Raw genomic sequence first — 18,601 nt, 5'->3', positions numbered from 1 at the left:
CAGAATGAACAGGACTTAGAGACCAAGGATATTGGGGCAGTGTGAGGACTTGTTTATACTTCTAGGCTGTCAAGTCAGATTGTTGCAGTTGCCATTATTGCTAGAAATGGAGAAGCTCCAAAGGCAAGCTGATGTAGGGACCAATGGAGAGCTTTCCCCTTGGCCCTCTGAAGGTTCACCAAAAATCACTGACAGGAGGCAGATGGATTAATAGGAGAAAGGGCATGTACCAATTTATTTAACACGTATACACGGGAGCCTTCAGAATGAAGACCCCAAAATACAGGGGAAATTATCTGTTTTTATGCTTATGTTCAACAAAGTATAGACAGCTATGTAGAAATGTGATTGGACAATAATGCTAATGCTAATAGACTGATTGGGGAAGCAAGGCCTGTCTGTCTAGATTCTTCTTGACCTCTCTGAGCATTCATTCTTTTCTTTTGGGTGTGGGGTAGGACCGTCTCTGGAATGGGGGCTTATGACTTACAGTCAAACAAGGTAGGTCAGATAGTTTCTTTATGGCCAGTTTTTACATGGAAAGGCGAAGGGAAAGTTAGTATGATATTTTAAGATTTTCTGGTTGGCTTTGGGGAAAATAGGTTCTGGTTTTTATGACCTGCCTTGCGGAAAATTCTAGTTTCTAAGGCTAGCTCAGAGGAGAATGGGACTAGGAGACAGGAGAGCAGGAGAAGGTCAGGAAAAAAATTCTGCTTCTAAGTCTGCTTCTGAGGCCTTCATTTTGGGGTGTTGTATTCTGAGTCCCAACAAGAAGGAAGATTTTTTATCAGGGGTATTTTCTGGAGCCTATAAAATAGGTCTTATATATCTGCTTTTCATTGGAAACATTACGTGATAATGTAATGTAAAAATCATTTAGTTATTGAATAGAAAGATAAAGTGAGCCCCTTATTTACACCCCCATAAAATAGGTCTCAAGCAAAAATCAAAGGGGGATTATGCACAGATTTACAATTCCATGGTCTCCAAAGCTCTTGATTTCTGGGGAATATCTTAAATTGTACAACAGCCAGATTATTAAAAAAAAAAAAAATGCATATTTCTATGGAATACATAAAAGATAACTCTTGTTTTATGAGTTATGACTTTGAGAAAAAAATTCGTGCCTCAATTTGTGCGTAAGCAAGTATATGGATACTTTCTTTTCTTGATTATGAAAAGACAATGTGGATTGAAGGGCTGGAACACAGACTTATGTTGTATAAATCTATCTGTATAAGCTTTGGAAGTAAAAAATGTGGTAAGACCTTGACAATAGATTGATCATTTGTTAATTATCTTATTAGTTATTGAGTACTTAGGTGATAGGCAGGTGATGGGTGGTAATTAGGGAAGGGGAGTTAATTGAAGTGATGGTTTAATAAAGAACTAAATAAAATAGTTTTAAGAAAGTCTTTTGAAAATGTCAGTACAATTTCTTACATTACAGTTATTTCCATTACTTTTATAGTATAGTGAATGAGAATTATATTTTCATCCCCAAGGACTTAAACTGGGCACATAGAATGCCTAATAGTGGTCGATGGTTTGATGATTAAGGGTCTTATAATATTTTAGATTTATTATTCTTCCATTATTGTAATCTAGTACATAATACAGTACTGTATTAAAGACTTAATTCAAATCTCTATGGACCGTAGGTTAAACTTTTAAATTGCCTTTTAATTAATCACTAATCTTAGTTTTCTTTCTACTCATTGATATGCTCTTAAGCAATATTGTGATTGAGGTTTGTGTATTTTTTCCTTCAGGTAATAGGAAATGAATCTGTTTTATCTTTGGATACTAGGAATATAGTTAATAAGTATTTGTTAGTGACCCTGAATAATTAATTAGTCAAGTTAGTATGGTGAATTGATCTTATATACTATATGTGAGGCTCTGTCTTCCTCATAATTATACTTGAGGGGAATCAATAATTGAAATAAATTAAAGAAGATTTTAACTAACTTGGGTCATAGGAGTATTGAAAAATATTTAGTGGCTGAGCGGGTTGGCTTACACCTGTAATACCAGCATTTTGGGAGGCCAAGCTGGGCGAATCACCTGAGGTCAGGAGTTTGAGACCAGTCTGGCCAACATGGTGAAACCCCATCTCTACTAAAAATACAAAAATTAGCCGGGCACCTTGGCACGTGCCTGTAGTCCCAGCTACTAGGGAGGCTGAGGCAGGAGAATCACTGGAACCTGGAGGCGGAGGTTGCAATGAGCCTAGATTGCGCCACTGGACTCCAGCCTGGCGACAGAGCGAGAGTCCGTCTCAAAAAAAAAAAAAAAAAAAAAGGAAATGGACCTTAAATGGACCTAAAATAATTTATATATGAAAGAAAAGTATTAAGGAAGAGTGCTAAATCAAGTATCATCAAATTTGAGCATGTTCCTTTTATAAGAATGCTGAATTTTTTCAACTTTCATTTATTTTGTATAGTCTTTTGACTCATTGGATTTGTCAGGTTGCTTTGGTTTCTTGATTCTTACTTGATTTTGGGGGTTTGGATTGTGATTAATCCACTTTGGGAGTTTCCTTGAAAGATTCTGCACCTCTTGGCAGTGATGAAGGAAGGCTTGTTCTGATTAGCTTCAATTTTTAAACCTTGAAGGAAATACACACGGGACTATTTTTTTTTCAGACCCGCATGTCAGAAACTCGCAAGCATAGGAGGCACTGAATTAACCAGAACCAGCTGAATTTCACTGTGCCCCTAGCTGCATTTAGAGCCCGTGGAATGTAATATAACTGTATTTACTCTGAATCTTCATTTCCTTTCACTGTCTCTTTTCTACCCTTATTTCATTCATCAAATATTACATGAGAGTAAGCAATGCTGGAGTGAGGGGAACATGGAGGTTAACAGTGAAGGGGGAAGATAAACTTAAAATAAATGCACACAAAATTATCTGTGATAAGTGCTATTAAGAAGACATACGGAGTGTTACTAGGCTGTTTACAAGAGGATCTATTCTAGTGTAGAGGGTTTGGGAAGCCTTTCCTAAGGAAGTGACATGGTGATTATATGAATATATATAAAGTGAACATATATTAGGTTTAACATTTATGGCACAAAACCCAAATTTTAACGTGAAGAAATCAAGAGAAATAAGAAGCCATTACTTTATAGAAAAAGAGTTTATGTGACAATTTCACGAATCCAGTACCCTGGTCAAGAATTTGGCCTTTGCTTACCTTGAAGTCAAAGGCAGTAAGAAAACTTTACTGCTGCCAGGCGCGGTGGCTCACGCCTGTAATCCCAGCACTTTGGGAGGCCGAGGCGGGCGGATCACGAGGTCAGGAGATTGAGACCATCCTGGCCAACATGGTGAAACGCCGTCTCAAATACAAAAAATTAGCTGGGCGTGGTGGCGGGCACCTGTAGTTCCAGCTACTTGGGAGGCTGAGGAAGGAGAATGTTGTGAACCCGGGAGGCCTCGGAGCTTGCAGTGAGCTGAGATGGCGCCACTGCACTCCAGTCTGGGTGACAAAGCGAGACTCTGTCTCAAAAAAAAAAAAAAAAAAAAAAAACTGTACTGCCTACAAACACCTCGATTAACAAATGCTCTGAAACTGAACCTTCCTTCTAATAAAATCTGTTTTAAATTATAGTAGTCAGAAATTTTCACGTACGAATGTTAGAAAAACTATTTGAATAACTTCTATTTGTCTTACCCCATTTAAGGGTAAGTTGAGATTGTTTTAGACAAAATTGTGAAGTCTGAGAAGTTAACCATCTTTTTTTTATTTTTATTTTTTTGAGATGGAGTTTAGCTCTTGTTGCCTAGGCTGTAGTGCAATAGCACAATCTCGGCTCATGCCAACCTCCACCTCCTGGGTTCAAGTGATTCTCCTGCCTCAGCCTCCTGTGTATCTGGGACTACAAGTGTGTGTCACCGTGCTTGGCTAATTTTGTATTTTTAGTAGAGATGGGGTTTCACCATGTTGGTTAGGCTGATCTTGAACTCCTGATCTCAAGTGATCCACCCGCCTCTGTTACAGGAAAGGGATCCTGATTTAGACCCCAAGAGAGGGTTCTTGGATTTCACACAAGAAAGAATTCAGGGTGAGTCTGCAGTGCAAAGCGAAAGCAAGTTTATTAAGAAAGTAAAGTGGTGAAAGGACAGCTACTCCATAGACAGAGTAGGACATTCCTCAAAGTCAGAAGAGGGACGCATCCACCCTAGGTATAATGCCTGTATATATGGGGAGATGTGCACTGCTACAAGGGTTTGTGTTGTGATAAAGGATTAATTTTCTTAATTACTATATTTTGCAAGAATTGATATTATTGTTAAAGCAAAATTAGGAATGCCTTTGTTCTTCAGATATTGGGATATGTGGACACTCCCAAGTCTGGGTCTGTTTTTGTAAATGTTATTAATTTGTTCCTTTAACTGTAAATATCTAGAGGCTAGGAATGCCTAATTTTCTGAGAATGCAGCCCAGCAGGTCTCAGCCTCATTTTCCTAGCCCTCACTCAAAATGGAGTCTCTCTGGCTCGAGCGCCTCTAACAGCTCCCAAAGAGCTGGCATTACAGGTGTGAGCCACTGCGCCTGGGCAAGCATCTTTTTAAAGCTTTCTTTTTCTGCGCTCTTTTCTCTTTTTCCCACGGTTAAATTTCATGATTAGATTTCTTTTCTGGTTCAGGTAGGTGGTTAGGGTTACCCTATCAAAGAATAGTAAAGGATTTTATATCCATCAAATGGTTGACAGACTAATTATTAGACTTTAATATAAATGAGTTGAAGTGCAGTTTAAACCTTTTAATGTTGGCTTTATCTTCTTTTTAATGGAATTTATGTATCAACAAATAGTGAGACAGTTGTTATTTTTTAGTCAAGATAGTTACTGTTATCTGTGATTTCTTCTCTTTCTCAAATCATCCTTACTTCCAGGGCTTAAACTCTTAGTGTTCATGTGTTCTGTTTAAAAGATTCAATTCATTACCCAATATTCACCCAATTTATCACCCAGTATTCTTAATGAGACTGCAACAAATATGTATACTTTCTGTTTTTCATCTGAATATTGTTGTTCAATTAGAAATATATTAGGTTTTTTCCCATTATTTAAAGTATTTCACATTAGAGTCCATGATATTTGTGCTTAAGTATGCAGAAGATGGCAGGGTATGAAAGAGTGGTTAGGTTTAAAGTTGTCGTGCTGCATGTGAGTTATATCACTGAAAGTTGAAGTGACGGGTGTGTGTTTTCAAGACTTTCTCTATATTACAAAAATATTGGCATTACTCAGTTTTTTTTTTTTTTTTTTTTGAGACGAAGTCTTGCTCTGTCACCCAGGCTGGAGTGCAGTGGCATGATCTCAGCTCACTGCAAGCTCCACCCCCCGGGTTCATGCCATTCTCCTGCCTCAGCCTCCCCAGTAGCTGGGACTACAGGCGCTCGCCACCATGCCTGGCTAATTTTTTGTATTTTTAGTAGAGACGGGATTTCATCGTGTTAGCCAGGATGGTCTCAATCTCCTGACCTTGTGATCCGTCTGCCTTGGCCTCCCAAAGTGCTGGGATTTCAGGCGTGAGCCACCACGCCCGGCCGGTATTACTCAATTTTGAACATGAGTATAATATATGCAGGGCTCAATCTGAGTCTTGTTCCTGATCACGTTTTGTTTCAGTGTTGTAACTTAAGTATATTTTTATGTTTATCTTGAAAGCCTATCTCAACTTTTATGTAAAAAATTGAAAATGTAGGAGAGGAAGGCTATTACAGGTAAGGTATGTAAGGCTTAATGGTCATCGCTAAAGTTTGATGGTATGATTTTCATTATAGGGAGGCTTTACAATATAATCATGGAAAACTTTTGAAGATTGCTTGTATCTTCCCGCATATATTATTAACAAGTTGCCCCAGTTTTTTGGCTTGTTTTGTTTTTAATAAGCTGGTTCTTGTATCTGTTGGGGGCAGCATGGTGTAATGCACTGGTTGTGAGTTACAAGATATGAGTTTTTGTTTTGCTTTGCAATTTATGATGCAATTTCTTCATTTATGAATAGAAGAGAATCCTGCCTTAACAACTTCATGGCTTGCTGTGGGAATCATGAGAGAGAGTGCACATATAAAAGCTTTAAAAACTGTAAGAAGATAGGTAAATATTGGTCTAGGATACTTGGTTTCTTGTCATTTTGTTTGAGATGTTTGTATTTGGCTTTTGTAGCTAATGATTCTAACCTTAAAAATAAAGATGTTGGAAGCAATTGAGATTGCTAGAATTACAGGTGTGTGCCACCACACTCAGGTAATTTTTTGTATTTTTAGTAGAGACAGGGTTTCGCTTTGTTGGCCAGACTGGTCTTGAACTCCTGGTCTCAAGTGATCTATCCGCCTTGGCCTATGATAAATAATTTTTAAAAACAAGGTCTTATTTTTTAAAAGCATTTTGAAAACTTTTATTTAAAATTTTTTTTAAAAAACTTACTTAATTAATTATTTTTGAGATGAAGTCTCACTCTGTCACCCAGGCTGGAACGCAGTGGTGCGATCTCAGCTAACTGCAACCTCGGCCTCCTGGATTCAAGCGATTCTCTTGCCTCAGCCTCCCGAGTAGCTGAGATTGCAGTGCCCACCATCATGACTGGCTATTTTTTGTATTTTTGTAGAAACGGGGCTTCACCATGTTGGGCAGGCTGATCTTGAACTCCTGACCTCAGGTGATCCACCTGCCTTGGCCTCCCAAAGTGCTGACATCAGCCACCGCGCCCAGCCCAAAAATTTTTAGAAAAAAATTACAGGAGGTCTTCTGACTATGGATGAATATCCTACTTTAGTTCTGTTGTTTGAAGTTCTTTTTTTTTTAATTTATTTTTATTTTTTTTTATTGAGATGGAGTCTTGCTCTGTTGCCTAGGCTGGAGTGCAGTGGCGTGATCGTGGCTCACTGCAGTCTCTGCCTCCCAGGTTCAAGTGATTCTCCTGCGATTCTCGTGCCTCAGCCTCAGGAGTAGCTGGGATTACAGGCGTGTGCCACCATGCCTGGCTAATTTTTGTATTTTTAGTAGAGACAAGGTTTTGCCATGTTGTTTGAGCTGGTCTCAAACTCCTGACCTCAAGTGATCCACCCGCCTCAGCCTCCCAAAGTTCTGGGATCATAGGCATGAACCACCATACCTGGCCTTTCCCAGATATTCTGATTATCAGAGATAGAAATCTCTTCTTAAGGGCCGGGCGCGGTGGCTCAAGCTTGTAATCCCAGCACTTTGGGAGGCCGAGATGGGCGGATCACGAGGTCAGGAGATCGAGACCATCCTGGCTAACACGGTGAAACCCCGTCTCTACTAAAAAATACAAAAAATTAGCCGGGCGAGGTGGCGGGCGCCTGTAGTCCCAGCTACTCAGGAGGCTGAGGCAGGAGAATGGCGTGAACCCGGGAGGTGGAGCTTGCAGTGAGTAATCCCAGCACTTTGTGAGGCCAAGGCGGACGGATCACGAGGTCAGGAGTTTGAGACCAGCCTGGCTGATATGGTGAAACCCTGTCTCTACTAAAAATACAAAAATTAGTTGGGCATAGTGGCGCGTGCCTGTGATCTCAGCTGCTTGGGAGGCTGAGGCAGGAGAATCCTGCCTCTTGACCCCAAGAGGTGGAGGTTGCAGTGGGCTGAAATCGCACCACTGCACTCCAGCCTTGGCAATGGAACATTACTCTGAATTAAAAAAAAAAAAAAAAGAAAAAAGAAAACAAAAAAAAAAAAGTTTAGATTTTATAGATCTTGGACAAGGAAAAGGGTAAAGTTAATTGCACAGCTGGTTGTTGTCCGGTCTCTTCTATTGGAATTAATTGTTTTTATTTGCTAATTTAGTGTTGTGAATGTTGTGTTCCCATCTTCTTTCCTCTTTATTTTTTTGCAGACTGGAACTGCAGTTTCTAGCCCCTGAGTCATCATGGGTGCCTTATTTAGTCTTTCTGCAGGTTAGATCACCAAATTTCTGAATAGTCGGGTTATTTTTATATCTTAGTTGTAATTTCCTTATGTTTTTGTGTTTTTCTTTGAGAATAAGCAACTTGAACTTCTGTAGGAACTATAAGTCACAGGTTTAAATTTATAACATGCAGTATGGATAAGTGATAATTCTCCTTATTTAGAATGTGTTTTGACTTCAACATCAGTTGGTAGTTAAGAGCCACTTGCCTGACTTCAATCCCTGCTCTACATCTATCAGTTACGTCACCTTGAGTAACTTCATCTCTCTGTACTAACTTTTTCTTCTTCTTCCTTTTTTTTTTTTTTTTTTTTTTGAGACAGTCTCCCTCTGTCGCCCAGGCTGGAGTGCAGTGGCGTGATCTCGGCTCACTGCAAACTCCGCCTCCTGGGGTCACGCCATTCTCCTGCCTCAGCCTCCTGAGTAGCTGGGACTACAGGTGCCCACCACCATGCCTGGCTAATTTTTTTGTATTTTCAGTAGAGACGAGGTTTCACCATGTTAGCCAAGGTGGTCTCGATCTCCTGACTTCGTGATCCACCCGCCTTGGCCTCCCAAAGTGCTGGGATTTACAGGCGTGAGCCACCACGCCTGGCCTGTACTAACATTTTCTTATCTCTAAAATGGGGATAATAAAATCATGCCCATTAAAATCATGCCCAATAAAATGAGGAGATTGAAATCTAAAGTGCATCTAAACAAAGATTTTTCATAGAAATAGTTGTAGGGTAAAGATTGTTATGAAAATTAAATGAGTTGATATTTGTATGGTATATAGGATGGTGCCTGGCACAAGTGCTATATAAGCATTTTTTAAAATAAAATAAAAATTCTGGAACTAGCATATTAAAAATATATAAATTTGTTATACTCTTTCTTTTAAGACAGTTTTTCTTACTCAATAAGGGGCACAATTTTACCTCCTAGGAGACATTTAACAATGTAGGCATTTTTGGTTATCACAGCTGGGGGGATTCTATTGCCATTTAGAAAGTAGAGAGCAGGGATGCTGCTAAACATCCTTCAATGCTTAGGACAGCCCTGCACAACAGATGATCTGGCCCAAAATGTCAATAGTGCCAAGGTTGAGAAACCCTACCTTAAAGAAATAATTTTTTTGCTAGAGATTACTCTAAGAAAGATTAAATACATACAACATAAAATTGACTCTTATTTGCGAACTATTTAATTTTCCAAAGAAACTAGATTTCTCAAACTGTCACACCCTTTAGAAATGTATTCTTCTGGAAGAGTTTAACGATCAAACTCGGAGGCTCACGATGACTGCTAATTTAGAGTTTGGTACTAGGAAGGCTAAGATCGTGGGTCAGCCCCTTTGAGGGCCAATTAGCTTTATTCCGTGGCCACAAAGTGCAATCCCAGTACAGTCAACCATCTCTATGGCAAATGTGCAGCACTAATCAAATGGGGAAAGAAACGAGAATAACAAGGGAATGTATATAGTGCTGATAGAGGTTTAATAGTGATAATCTTATGAAGAGATACTTCTAAATTGGGGGCCTGACCTTATAATTTTGTATCAGTCTTCAGTCTGTGCCCATCATATTAGTCAGGTTGGTCTCCATACTTGTGTTTCATCAACTCTGGTTAATACTGCCTCTGTCCTTTGACTCATGCCTGGAATATTTGTGAAGATACTCACTTATGTTTGCTTCTGGGTACTTTTTTTTTCTTGAGACAGTCTCTCTCTGTTGCCTGGGATGGCGTGCAGTGGTGCGATATTGGCTCACTGCAGCCTCTGCCTTCTGGGTTCAAGCAATTCTCCTGCCTTAGCCTCCTGAGTAACTGGGATTACAGGTGCATGCCACCACACCTGGTTAATTTTTGTATTTTTAGTAGAGACGGTGTTTCACCATGTTGCTCAGGCTGTTCTCGAACTCCTGACCTCATGATCCACCCGCCTCGACCTCCCAAAGTGCTGGGATTATAGTTGTGAGCCACTGCATCCAGCCCCTTTTTCTGGGCACTTTATTGTTTTATAATTTTCAAATTTAGGTACATGATTTATTTCAAATTAATTTTTATGTATAGTTTGAAGTAGGACTGAAAGTACGTTTTTCCCCCTGCATAGATGTCCAATTCTTCCAATATCATTTATTTATTTTTTATAAATAAATAATTTAAAATAAATAAATTGTTTATTATAGTTTGACCATCTTGGCCAGGCTGGTCTTGGACTCCTGACCTCATGATCACCTGCCTCAGCCTCCCAAAGTGCTAGGATATAAGCATGAGCCACCACACTCTGCCCATTTATTTTTTAAAAATTACATAATTTTAGAAGTGGAAAAAAAATGAATACTTTGTGTTGTTTAATTTAACCTCCTTATTTACTAAATGAGGAGATTGAAATCTAAAGAGCACCTAAACTAGGGTTTTTCGTAGAAATAGTTGTGGGGTTAAGATTAAAAATAAAATCTCTTAATTGTATTGTATTATGCCGATTGTTTCCACTCCCTGTTGAGATTTGTTTCTATGATAATTAATTCTTCTTTCTCACACTTGTTCTCGTCACCCCAATATTATAAATTGTAACATATATTTATTGCAGAAAGTCTGGAACATATCCAAAAGTGAAAAGAAGAAAATTAAAATAATCTATTATCAACCATTTAGGGATAATCAAGATATAACATTCTAGTATTTGTTCTGTATGTTCACTACAAATTTTTTTTGTAATCTGTCTTTTCACTTTATATATTTTGATTCATTTTCCTAGGGCATTAAATAGTCTTCTAAAGCTAGGTCTTATAAATACATAAATACAGATCTGTATTTTAACCATAGTGTTATGATGTGATGATGTGCCTTTTTTAGCTAAATCTTTATATGCATGTTTGAAAAATTCATAAGAAATTAATGAATGTGGAATTATTTGGTCAAAGCATATGAACATTACAAACGCTTTGATTATAAAATGTGATGTTTCTGAAGGTATCTGATGTCTGATGATTTTATACTTGAGTGCAAGTGCTATTATAATTACTACATGGCTAACACAATTATTGGTATGTTATTTGTTTACTCTAGTGCTTCCTAACCTTTTTCATGCTGTAGTGTGCTGTGGTTTACATAGAAAATGATAAAAATATGTGGCACACTGAGAAAAACAGAGGTGGTGGTCACCCTGCCCTGTTACCTTGTGTCTGACCTGGCTAACTAGACTACTGAGTGGATCAGTATTTTAGCCACTTGTAAACCTTGGTTAGAAGCTCTGGGTTACAGTACAGTGATGATAAGGTCCTAGGTTATTTTCTATGTCTTGTGTTAGATATTTCCTGTTTCTCATAATAGACATGGCGGACATGAGCATTTCTTTCTTTTTTTTAATTTTTAAAACTTAATTATTTAGTTACTACAGAGGTAATGGAAGAAATAATATTATGAAATAAAATATATTCTGATAAAACAATAGGAAATAATATTTTAATCAAATAGAGCTAATGTCATTCAAACACATTAAAATTGCTAACATATTTTGAGCACTTATGGTATACCAAGCATGGTGCTAAGCCTTTTATTATCTCATTCAATTTTCACAACAAATTTGTAAAATAGACATTACTTGTTTCTTAATTGATATACAAATATTAGTATAGATGTTTGATAAAGAATGAATAGTTATCTCAATGTAAGGTTAAGCATAAAATAAAAATAAAGAGCTATTTCATAGTTGATTATTTGATAAGCACTTATTTCTTTTGAGTAAATACCTGGGAGTGGAATTACTGGGTTATGGGGTAGGTACACAATTAATTAGATGCTATCAAACAACCGGTTTTCCAAAGTGACCACAATTTTACATTGTCATGAGCAATATATGAGAACTAATCCTAAAGCTGTATGAGAATTGCAGTTGTTCTGCATTCCCACCAGCACTTATGTTATCAGTTCTTGGCATTTTAGCCATTCTAGTGTGTGTGTAGTGGTATTTCTCTGATGACTAATGGTCCTGGGAGCCTTTTATATGCCTAGTGGTCATGTGAATGACTCCTTTTTTTTTTTTTTAAACACAAAGTGTTGAACTTTTAATTTTGAGATAATTGTAGATTCACATGCAGTTGTAAGAAGTACAGTTCTTCAAGAGATTCAGTTAACTCTTTGTCCAGTTTCTCCCAATTGTTTCATCTTGCAAAATAGTAGTATAATATCACAACAAAAATTTTGCCATTGATACAGTCAAAATACAGAACATTTCCATCACCAGAAGGATCCCTAAGGTTGCCCTTTATAGCTATACTCACTTCTTTTCCACTTACCCACTCCCCCTTAATCCCTGGCAACCACTAAGTTATTCATTTCTATAATTTTGTCATTTCAAGAATGTTATAGAGGCAAGGCACGGTGGCTCATGCGTGTAATCCCAGCACTTTGGGAGGCCGAGGCGGGCGGATCACCTGAGATCAGGAGTTTGAGACCAGCCTGGCCAACATGGCGAAACCCCGTCTTTACTAAAAATAAAAAAAATTAGCTGGGCATGGTGGCAGGTGCCTGTAATCCCAGCTACTTGGGAGACTGAGGCAGGGAGAATCGTTTGAACCTGGGAGGTGGAGGTTGCAGTGAGTTGAGATCACACCATTGCACTCCAGCCTGGGCAACAGAGCGAGATTCCGTCTCAAAGAAATCCAAAAAAGCAGTGTTCTAGAAATGGAATTATATAGTATATAGCTTTAGGATTAGCTTTTTTTTTCCTCCCCCACTCAGTATAATTCTGTGGAAATTCATCAAGGTTGTTTCATACATCCTTTTTATTGTTCGTTTTTATTGCTGAATAGCGTTTCATGTCATGGATATATCACAATTTGTTAAACCGTTTACTTGTTGAAGGACACTGGGGTTGTTTCTGGTTTTTGACGATTACTAGACAAACCTGCTATAAACATTCCTTCACAGGTTTTTGTATAAATATGTTTTTATTTCTCAGAGATAAATACCCCAGGGCTACAATTGCTGGGACAAATAGTAGTTGATTGTTTAATTTTTCAAAAAACTGCCAAGCTGTTTTCCAGAATTGCCGTACCATTTCATATTTCCACCAGTAATGCATGAGTGATCCAGGTTTTCTGAATCCTTGCCAACATTTGGTGTTTTCACTGTCTTTTATTTTAGCCATTCTGATAGTTGTAACACCTCATTGTGGCTTTAACTAGCATTTTCCTAATGGCTAACATGCTTATTTGCTGTCTGTTTATCCTCTTCTGTGAAATGTCTGGTCATATATTTTCCTGTTTTCTAATTGGATTGTTTGCTTTTTTATTGTTGAGTTTTGGGACTTCTTTATATATTCTAGATACTAGTTCCTTATTAGATATGTGATTTGTAAGTATTTTCTTCTATTCTGGAGCTTGCCTTTTTAATCCCCCAACAGGTCTTTAATAGAGAAAAAGTTTGAATTTTGATGGAAGTTCAGTTTATCCATTTTCTTTTTTATGAATTGTGCTTTTGGTGTCAAGTCTAAGAATGCATTGTCTGGCCTTGTATCCATAAGATTTGCTCTGTTTTTTTCCCCCTAGAAGGTTTGTAGTTTTATGTTTCACATTTGTGCCCGTGATCCATTTTAAATTAATTTTTGCATGAAGTGTGAGACTAGGTTGAGATTTAGTTTTTCTTTTCTTTTAACCTATCATTTAACACACTGCCATATTATAGCTTATTGTTTTTGTTTGTGTCTATTTCCTTATCGAGATTTTATGTTCCTTGAAGGAAAGGATTGGGTCTTATTCATCATTGTTTTTCCTGTGTATGACAGTTGAACTGAAGTAATAGATGGTCAGTTTCAGAGGCTTGAAGAGGGAGGGAGTAACAGAACAATTGAGAAGATGCCATTAGATTTGTTGATCACTGACTTTAGGGAAAGTGTTATCTCTGGAAAGGTGGGGAATAGATGGAGAGTTTTGTAGTCTTTCTGTTCTCAAGTTAGTTTTTCTCTTTCTTACACCCTCTTACTCCTTCCCTATTAGGTTCTAACCTTTTTTGATATATTGTTTCATTATGTTGGGGAAGTACTGTTTTCCATGACTAGTGAGGAATCTTATTATTCTTCCAAATTCAGCACATATGCCTTTCTCCGTGAAATTCCGGCCTTCCCCTGTATTAAACTCACTCTGCTAAACTTCTGTGGTACTTTCCGTTATATTACTAACACTTAGTCAGTCCTCAGTATCTATATATCTTGCACATATTATGATTTATATTGCTTTATTTCCTGGAATGTTAATAGTCTGCTCAATAAATACTTAGATTTCATGTCTATCCAAAGGTCCTAAATTATTTCAGGACCTTTTTTGGTTTTAATCTAGAAATCTTCCTTTCATATTCAGAGTTCACCAAAAAAAAAAAAAAAAAAAATAAAAAAGGTTTTCAATCTAGATTTAAAAGCTAAGTTATGAAGACTGATAGGTTGATATATTTTTTTAAACACTCCTATGGTAAATTTCTGCAGTCTTTTGTATTGGGACTTGTTCCTGTTTCTGTGTTCTGGTCACAGGTGATACTTATTTGTGTTGTTACTAGATTCTTTTTTTTTTTTTTTTAATTTTTTTATTTTTTGAGACAGAGTCTCGCTCTGTCGCTAGGCTGGAGTGCAGTGATGCGATCCCGGGTCACTGCAACCTCTGCCTCCCGCGTTCAAGTGATTCTTGTGCCTCAGCCTCCCAAGTAGCTGGGACTACAGGTGCCCGCCACCACTCCCGGCTCATTTTTTGTATTTTTAGGAAAGAAGAGGTTTCACCATGTTGGCCAGGATGGTCTCGAACTCCAGACCTCGTGATCCACCCACCTCAGCCTCCCAAAGTGCTGGGATTGCAGATGTAAGCCACTGCGCCTGGCCTAGATTCTTAATATTATTTTTTCAGGTCTTTTTTTTAATGGGCTCCAGGAAACCAGAAATCATTATTTTTTAAATTTACTTTTTATATTTCTCTCTCTCTCTCTCTCTCACGCGCTATGTGTATGTATGTGTATATATATATGTATTTTTCCCCCCCCCCCAACACCGTAGTCAATTTGAATACTGAATGAATTTCTCTGGTTTCTACTAGTGAAGTTCTCTAGTAGTAATAGGCTGATAAAATCTGTAATATAGTTTTATTATAGCATCCAGTTTTTATTTGAATTGGAATTTTTTTCATTTAAAAGTATATTCCATTTTCAGTTTAAAACTGTTTTAAGGCATTACAAATATTTACCTCAACATAAGGAGATTATTCAACATATGACCCATATAAATTCAGGTGTCTTCCTTTCTATCCTGAACATAGTATTTTTATAGAGGAACCAGTAAAATGCCAGCATTTTTACTTTAATTTTTAAATATATGCTTTTATTCAGTAGCTTCCACATATAAGCTAATTTAAGTGGGAAATGTTGGTTGGATTAAACAAAAAATCCTTTCTCTTTCCAGATTGCAGCAATTCTCCGGAAAAGGAAATTAGACTATTATTTACACAAACTACTCCCTGAGATCCTACAGTCTGCTTCATTTCTAACTGCTAATGGGGCCTTGTATATGGCTTTCTTTTGCATTTTAAGGTTGGTACTCATAATCACCATAGATATTAATATAGGTTCTGTTATTGAAATGGAAACAAGTATGTATTTACATAAATGTTATGTGGGTTACTATCCCTGCTCCCCTCTTTTTTTAATCTGTGAAGTGACATTTATGTCAATGAAAGCTTGTAAAACTAGGAACTATGAGCCTGTTGACCTCAAGCTGTAATATAAACTTCAAATTATTGGTGTAATTATATAGCAAAAATGCTTTAAGATGTTATACATATTCTGAGGCCTGTTATATTTACCAAGTTGTTGAATAGGATTTCTTAGCTTTTCAATTTCATAGATCAGGAATTCAAGGCAACTGTCTATGACATAGGTTAGGGCCACATGCAGAACAAACTTCTAAAGGACTATAACATACACATTTTTATTTATAAAACAGTAAGTTAACTCCTGGTATATTCTGTTGTTGGAACTTTTGATCCTGATTCAGTCTTACATATATTACCTGTGCTGCATCTTTATACACTATAGAGATACAGATAGAATTCAGTCTTTTGAGTGCTTCTACTTATTTGATATATTTATTAGCTATTCTTTTTTTTCCTGTTGATTGCTGAAAACTCATTTTTTTCTTTCTTTCTTTTTTTTTAAATAGCTTCCTGTTAGTGTTGCACAAAGTAATTGTGCAGGTATATTTTAACTGCAATTAAACATATAATTTCCAAATGTCTTTTACAGATTTTTCCCTCAGATCATTATCAGATCATTAATATTTATAAACTTTTAGATTATGCAGAAAATAATTGATAAGGCTTTTATACTATTGAACAAATCATGCCTTTAAATTGACATGAAAATCTATGTAAGGAACTCTCTTTATCATGTGCTGTCTAGAAAGTTTCTATGACGACTGTGCGCGGTGGCTCACACCTGTAATCCCAGCACTTTGGGAGGTCGAGGCAGGTGGATCATGAGGTCAGCAGATCGAGACCATTCTGGCTAACACAGTGAAACCCCGTCTCTACTAAAAATACAAAAAATTAGCTGGGCATGGTGACGGGTGCCTGTAGTCCCAGCTACTTGGGAGGCTGAGGCAGGAGAATTGCTTGAACCCATGAGGCTGAGGTTGCAGTGAGCCAAGATCGCACCACACACTACAGCCTGGGCAACAGAGCGAGACCCCATCTCAAAAAAAAAAAAAAAAAAAAAAAGAAAGTCTCTATAAATAGATTTTTAAAAAAATTGCAGTTAAGTATACCTTGCTATTGCAGCATCTTTCTTTATGTTCTATGAACCTGTTTGGTTAAGTTGTAGAAGCATGTATCCTGAAGATACTAGGAGACCGTAAGAACTCATGAGGTGGTTGAGGGTCAGGGTGGAATTGAAAATATCACTTACGTTTTGTTCCTAATTGGGTAGATGAGATGCTGTTACTTGAGGTAGGGAACTCAGAAGTTTGAGAAATTTGAGAAATACAGTGAGATCTGCTTTGGACATGTTGCTTTTTCTGGTGCCTATGGGACATCTATGTTGACATGTCCAATAGACATTTGAAATTTGAACTTAGAATATATTTAAGGTAACATCCATGTTCTCCCTATAACTGATTCGCTAAGTCAATTTTTCTTATGATTTTACATTCAATAACTAAGTCCTTTATGGATTTTATATTGGAGGGAAAACCACTCAGTCTTCACAGGTGGAAGGTTTCTGATGTCCATATCAAAAAATACCTAAGTTATATGTCCTCAATAGCTTTTCTAATCTTTTTAAATCTGAGCTTTAATTTAAGAAATTATTTCAGGCCAGGTACAGTGGCTCCCACCTGTTGTCTCAACAATTTGGGAGGCCAAGATGGGAGGATTGCTTGAGGCTGGCAGTTCGAGGCCAGCCTGGGCAACATGGTAAGACTCTGCCTCTTAAAACAAACAAAAAAATTAACCAGGTGCGGTAGTGTGCCTGTAGTCCCAGCTAACTCGGGAGGCTGAGGCAGGAGGATCCCTTGAACCCAGGAATTTCGGGCTACGGTGAACCATGATTGCAGCACTGCATGCCAGCCTGGGTGACAGGGCAAGACCTTGTCTCTAAGAAAAGAAAAATCTTGATTCTTATATATATCTATATATAATTTTCATAATGTATAATTTAGCAGTTTACCAACTTTGTTCAGATAATTTCTTGTAATTTTTACTTGCTACTTCTCGCTTTCTTAGGAACATGTTGTTTTGAAAGGAAAAAAAAACTTCCTCATGTCTCCAAATATTTTTGTTTTTCTCTTAAAAAACCCGCAGTGGCTCACGCCTATAATCCCAGCACTTTGGAAGGCCGAGGCCGAGGCGGTTGGATCATGAGGTCAGGAGTTCAAGACCAGCCTGACCAATATGGTGAAACCCTGTCTCTACTAAAAATAAAAAAAATTAGCTGGGCGTGGTGGCACGTGCCTGTAATCCCAGCTACTCAGGAGGCTGAGGCAGAAGAATTGCTTGAGCCTGGGAGGTGGAGGTTGCAGTGAGCCGAGATTGTGCCATTGCACTCCAGCCTGGGTGACAGAGTGAGACTCCGTCTCAAAAAAAAAAAAAAAGACAAAACCCAGGCAGGCCAGGCGTGGTGGCTCACACCTGTAATCCCAGCACTTTGGGAGGCTGAGGCGGGCAGATCACAAGGTCAGGAGTTTGAGACCAGCCTGGCCAATTTGGTGAAACCCCGTCTCTACTAAAAATACAAGAAGTAGCCGGGCATGGTGGTGTGCGCCTGTAGTCCCAACTACTTGGGAGGCTGAGGCGGGAGAATTGCTTGAACGAGGAAGACAGAGGTTGCAGTGAGATGAAATTGCATCACTGCATTCCAGCCTAGGAAACAGAGGGAGACTCCATCTAAAATAAATAAATAAATAAATAAATAAATAAATAAATAAATAAATAAATATTGGGGAGAAAGAAGTTATTCAATGGATTGTTAAGGAGAGCTAAGATCTGTGTTATGCTCAGCAGGGAATAAAAATACTAATAAGTTTAAATGCTGTTACAAAAATATTTAGTTAAATATGGATAGGATGAGCGTGGTGGCTCACACCTGTAATCCCTGCACTTTGGGAGGCTGAGGCGGGCAGATCACAAGGTCAGGAGTTTGA

The 18,601-nt window shown here is 37.9% G+C and overlaps 1 protein-coding gene across 4 annotated transcripts in view; it reads left to right on the top strand.

The window, feature by feature from the left end:
• The window catches only part of TMEM135 (transmembrane protein 135), a 255,633-nt gene that overhangs the window by 4,046 nt on the left and 232,986 nt on the right, over positions 1-18,601 (top strand). For all 4 annotated transcript variants that reach the window (XM_017948833.3, XM_017948832.3, XM_017948831.3 and 1 more), the window contains exon 2: positions 15,371-15,498. Coding sequence is in view for 3 of the 4 variants with exons in the window: in XM_017948832.3 (XP_017804321.1) it covers positions 15,371-15,498 (128 nt within the window). In the remaining variant the exon portion in view is untranslated. The remainder of the gene's footprint in view (positions 1-15,370; positions 15,499-18,601) is intronic.

This window comes from Papio anubis, chromosome 12 (genome assembly GCF_008728515.1).
Source record: "Papio anubis isolate 15944 chromosome 12, Panubis1.0, whole genome shotgun sequence".
Taxonomy (NCBI): Eukaryota; Metazoa; Chordata; class Mammalia; order Primates; family Cercopithecidae; genus Papio; species Papio anubis.
The sequence above is the reverse complement of the archived record's forward strand: the minus strand, read 5'-3'. Positions and strand labels throughout refer to the sequence as shown.